At 55.1% G+C, this 5590-nt stretch overlaps 1 protein-coding gene across 1 annotated transcript; it reads left to right on the top strand.

The window, feature by feature from the left end:
* Nucleotides 1–4931: 4931 nt before the first annotated feature.
* LOC131662992 (uncharacterized) lies at nucleotides 4932–5279 on the top strand. The gene has a single exon (XM_058933046.1). The coding sequence runs from the start codon at nucleotides 4932–4934 to the stop codon at nucleotides 5277–5279; it is 348 nt and encodes a 115-aa protein (XP_058789029.1).
* Nucleotides 5280–5590: the final 311 nt, after the last annotated feature.

Below are 5590 nucleotides of genomic sequence, written 5' to 3'. Positions count from 1 at the left end.
AGGCGATTATTGACATTTACAACAGCGCTCGCAACCAATTAATAATGGAGACGCTAAGAGACCCGGAAGTAAGCGTTCAGTAATGGATCGCCGAGTTGCAAGAAGATGGGCTACATAGGACACTGGCAGCCCTAGATTTGAAAGTAGATGGCGACATAGCAGTAAAGAAGAGCCGGCTGCAGAAATGGATGCTGGGAGACTATACCGCATCAGATTTTCAGCAGACGATGCAAGCGTCACCAGCGTCGGCTATGCGAGCCAGGATGGAACGGAGGACAACGTTTATCCTGCAAGAGCAGGAAGCGTTAGCGGAGGCGACGGGCGTCGCAGAACATCCACTGCAAACAGCATTGACCGATGACATGCTCATATCAAAAATGGATATGCAGCTAACGGGGCTGATTCTGGAGGAATCGATGCACTCGGGCGAAGCACCAACATCGCCCCCAAGGCCAGAGCAACCTGTAGATGAGGCCGACGAATTGCTGACAACCGGAGGAGACCCAGTACAGGTTTCACGGGAGTTTATCAAAGCAATAGGAGTTTGGCTGAAGCAACTCCGAGCTGTGGAAAAGTCCGTGGCCCTATACAACCAGAGGGTCCGGGAAGCGACGCAGCTGATGCAAGGAGTGTGCGCAGCACAAGCCAGAATCGTCAGCCAAATCGAGACACTCCAGCACAGAGTCGGAATGCTAGAAAACGACATGGATGACCTGCAGGATGCGCAAGAAGCGCAGACACACGCTGAACAAGACACCCCGCCACCAGACAATCCGCGCCCGGGCGCGCGCTTCCAGGACACGTTTACGCTTCACTACCCGAGCGACACGGGCGGCAGCACGCCATTGAGGGGCAATCAAATGCCCGGGGCGCGATGGCCGCACCAACCACCCCTAGCGCAGCCCTCAGGAGGGGGCGGACAGCAGAATGCCCATTTGAATTCCGCTGTACCGAACCCAGGAGGGCAGCCGAGGATTCACCATAGTACCGCAGTCGGACGAAATTTTGGGCAGGTAGAACCAACCACCACCGACAGACTGGGACGCAGTGCAGGGCAGAGAAGGTTCACCAGCACCTATCTGCCCAGGTACAGCATGGGCCCGTCGGCGGGGTCACACCAAAATACGACCGGCGGGTTTTCCACGACCTGAGATGTGGGAAAAATGGTGAGGGGATGGAAGGTTAGGTTCGCTGGAAGTGAAGGCCAAAGTGTGGACGTCTTCTTAGATAAGCTGGAAGCGCAACGGATGGCCGCCGGAATTTCCGAGGAAGAGATGCTGATGGGCTTACCCGACGTCCTAACGGGGGCGGCCCAAACCTGGTACTTAAACAACCACCAGGATTGGATCAGCTATCAGGACTTCCTCGAGGACGCGCGCCAATGGTTTGGCACCAGCATCGTGCAGCAACAGAGGCTGAAGAGGGAGGTGCATGCGCGCTATCAGGGGCAAGATGAGCCGGTAAGGGATTATATTACCAAGCTCCAAGCCATGGTGAGAAAAGTGCAGCCACCCATGCCCGCGTCGGAAGAACTTGAACTGCTATACGCCAACTTGCTGCCAGAAATCCAGCGCCATATCAGACGCACGAGAGTAACCTCGGTGCGTGAATTATGCCGCCTGGCCACAGAGGTCCAGAACGACCTAATTCACGCGAGCCAGAAAAGAGTGATGCTGGAGCCGAAAGCCGCCCTGTTTCCGGAATGGACTTATACCCCACCGGGGGCGGGGGCAAAAAAGGCAAAAGTGTCAGCACTGAGTGCCGAACAGCCCGAGGAAGGAGAGGAGCCCGCCGAGGCAGAGATCGCGGCGGTCGCTCAGAAGGGGACACCGAGCCATTGGATGGAGAAGCTGGAAAAATCCATAATGGATAAGCTCAGTGAAAAGCTTGCCCAGAGACGACACCCAGGCCCAGAGGTCAGCGAAGGACCATAGATTATTCGAAACCGTTGAGCTGCTCCCAGTGCGGCAGACTCGGTTTCAGTGTTAGATATTGCCCAGATTGTAACCCGCCAGTGCCGGCGGGAAACGGGACGGGAAGTAGTTAGAAGGGATCACTACCGCTTCCCCCAAATCCCAGATCCCACAGGCAGGGCAAACTCCGGGCGATAAGGATCGCCTGATGCCCCCGATGCCGATCACTAGAATAAACTCGCAATCGACGGGCAACGATGACTCGCTGAAGCCAGCGAGCGCCCAGCCGACACAAGGGCGAGGAAGCGGTGACGACGGTAACATCGGCTGTGGGACCGCAGCAAGTAGCGAAGATTCGGCTACAACACAGGAAAAAAGAGTAAGCGGACCCAGCAGCGCCGACTTAGTCCTCACAGATGAGCGCGACGGACATTCTTTCCACAGTAATGGCAAGGTATCGGCCTCGGCACCAGAAAACCCGGAGATCTCAGGATCCCGCGCATCTACGCAAGCCCAGACGGAGCAGGCAGCGAGCGAACGGCGCACTGTAGCTAATGGAGCTTGTGATTTGGGCGGCGAGTCTTCGGCGACTGCCGCGGTCGCAAAGGAACGCCATACGGTAAGCCGTGAAAAAGAATACGCGCCGGAGGACGAGTCAAGGTGGTGGCTCACCGTGCAGATCGGGACTTTCCGAATTCGTGCCCTATACGATTCAGGAGCCTCCTGCACGTCGATGGGAGCGTTAGGTCTGCTGATTGCCGCTGAACTCGGACTTAAATTGAAAGTAACCAAGGCTGGGTCGTGCAAGTTGCCAGACGGCCGATCAGTGCCCGTGATAGGCCATCTAGAGATGCCTTTCACAACCGGAGGCGTGACCAAAGATGTCCGCGTCTCTATCATCCCAGAGCTCGCAGATCAATGTTATGTGGGGGTCAACTTCATGAAAAAGTTCAAGGCAGTGACTGACCACACTGATAATACCATTTTTCTGCGAGACGATAACGTGACGGTACCGATGGAGATGGCTGGCTTAAAGGGAGCCGCCGAAATGGCCTCGATCGGTATCGCTGACACGACAGAAGAGCGGAGATAGAAAGTTTGGTGAAAAGTATGCTGCCACCGCCCAGCAAACTTCTAGGGGCGGCGAGAGACGTCGAGCATGACATCAAGCTGACGTCCACCAGGCCGATCAAGCAGAGATATTACCCGGTCTCACCCAAGATCGAGCAAGAAATGCACAAGCAGGTCGCAAAGTTGCTTGAGGCCGGCGTAATAGAAAGATCGAAAAGCGGTTGGTCAAGTCCAATCGTGATGGTACCGCGAGGCAATAAAGGAGAATACCGGATGTGCATCGACTTCCGCGAGGTGAACACGATTACAGAGCCAGATGCTTACCCAATTCCCTTTATGCAAGACATACTGAGGCGGCTGCGCAACGCCAAGTATATATCAACAGTGGATTTGAGCCTCGCCTACCACCAAATCCTGTTGAAAAAGGAATGTCGCCCGTATACAGCCTTCACCGTACCGGACTTGGGGCATTTTCAATACGTGAGAATGCCCTTCGGCCTCGCATATGCGGGGGTGACATTCCAACGCCTGATAGACGGCGTCATCGGCCCAGACATGGACTCTTTTGCGTTCGCGTACCTAGACGACATCATCATCGTCTCTTCGTCATTTGAAGAGCACAAGCTCCACTTGACGAAAGTTCTAAACCGATTGATAGAGGCAGGGCTCACAGTAAGCTCTGACAAGAGCGTGTTTTGCAAGTCGGAGGTCCGATACCTCGGACTACTCGTTAATCGCGACAGAATCAGGCCGGATCCAGAAAAAGTCCGGCCGATTGCAGAATACCCGAGGCCCAGCAATGTTCGGAAGCTCAGGAGCTTCATGGGCATGGCCTCGTGGTACCGGCGATTCATCGAAGACTTTGCCACGATCTCTGAGCCCCTCGTCAAGCTGACCAGAAAGGCCGAACCATTCGTGTGGGGAATCGCACAGCAAGAGGCGTTCGAAACCATCAACCGCACCTTGTCGAAAGCAGAACGCAATTATTCGGTCTCGGAGCGTGAGTGCCTAGCAGTGCTGTACGGAATTGAAAAATTCCGACACTACATAGAGGGCTACAAGTTCAAAGTGGTAACGGACCACAGCTCTCTGCGCTGGCTAAGACGCATGAGAAACCAGACGAACCGTCTAGCGAGGTGGGCTCTACGACTTCAAGGATATCAATTTGAAGTCGAGCACCGTAAAGGAGCCCTGCATGCAGTCCCTAACGCACTGTCACGCGCGTTCGAGGACAACGACGAAGATGAGCCCACGATAAGTGCCCTCACGTGGGCCAAAGAAACTAAAGACGAGTGGTACCTCTCCAAAATCGAAGAGGTCAAAAATGAGCCCGGTGCCCATCCGATTTGGAAAATCACGGGCGGTAACTTGTACACTTACCGCCCCGACCGAGCTTTCTCCGAACTGCTTGAGGACGATGAGGCATGGAAGCTAGTAGTGCCCTAAGAGCAGAAGGGGAAAGTTTTGGCCGAGTGTCACGATGCAGTGACAGCAGGGCACCTGGGGCGAGACAAAACACTCGCCCGCGTGCGCCGCCTTTACTTTTGGCCAGCGCTTAAGCGCGAAGTAAAAGAATACGTGCGCGGCTGCCAAATTTGCCAGCAGTGCAAAATGGAGCAGCGACGCGCTTATGGGCTTATTACCGATTCGTTCCCGCGCAGCCCCCGGGGCCACGAATATCTCCTAGTCTTTGTCGATTTGTTCACGCGTTGGGTGGAGTGCGTACCAATCCGCCGAGCCAACGCCAAGACCATCGTTAAAGAGTTAAACGACAAAATCGTAATGAGATTCGGAGCGCCGGAACAATTTCTCTCGGACAACGGGACGGAGTTTAAAAACCAACTCGTCGAAGACTACTTGGCTAAGCAAGGCATAAAGTCCGGGCTAACCCCCGCGTATAGCCCTCATGCCAACCCGACAGAGAGATACAACCGAACTCTCAAGACAATGATCGTCACCTATCTGGAAGACCATCATAAAAATTGGGACGAAAAGCTCGTTGAATTGTCCTTCGACCTGAACACGGCCATACATAGCACCACCAAGGTCAGCCCGGCCCTTTTGAATTATGGTCGACAACCAGTTCCGCCCGGCACTCAGCGCCGCCAACAGGATTCCGCAAGCGCTGAGAACGAAGAAGAACAAGCCAAGGCAGAATGGGCCGAACACTTGGGGCTACTGAGTGACTGGTATGATGAGGCCGCAGCACGCACGAAGGACGAGCAAGAGCGCCAGGCGCCCCATTATGACAAAAAACATCGGCCGCATAAGTTCAAGGTCGGAGACTGGGTGTGAAAGAGGAATCGGATCCTCTCCTCGGCGGCCCAAGGCGTGGCGACAAAACTAGCACCGAAATATACCGGGCCCTACGTCATCACGAAAGTTTGCGGCAACAACGCGTTCAAACTGGCTAACCACCAAGTAGAGTTAGACACCCTCGTCCACGCCAAAGACCTCCGCCAGTTTTACGACTCGGCCGAGTACAAAGACCAAACCCAGCCGGAAGATGGGGAAGACACGGTTCGACCGCCGAGGGAGAGAAGGGCGAAAGGCGACCCGCCCGAAGCGTGCGACCAAGCGAGCGAGCGCGAGTCCGACGAACCGGG

The sequence above is a fragment of the Phymastichus coffea genome, unplaced genomic scaffold (genome assembly GCF_024137745.1).
Source record: "Phymastichus coffea isolate CEN01 unplaced genomic scaffold, Cenicafe_Pcof_1.1 PCOF00002, whole genome shotgun sequence".
NCBI classification, from domain to species: Eukaryota; Metazoa; Arthropoda; class Insecta; order Hymenoptera; family Eulophidae; genus Phymastichus; species Phymastichus coffea.
The sequence above is the reverse complement of the archived record's forward strand: the minus strand, read 5'-3'. Positions and strand labels throughout refer to the sequence as shown.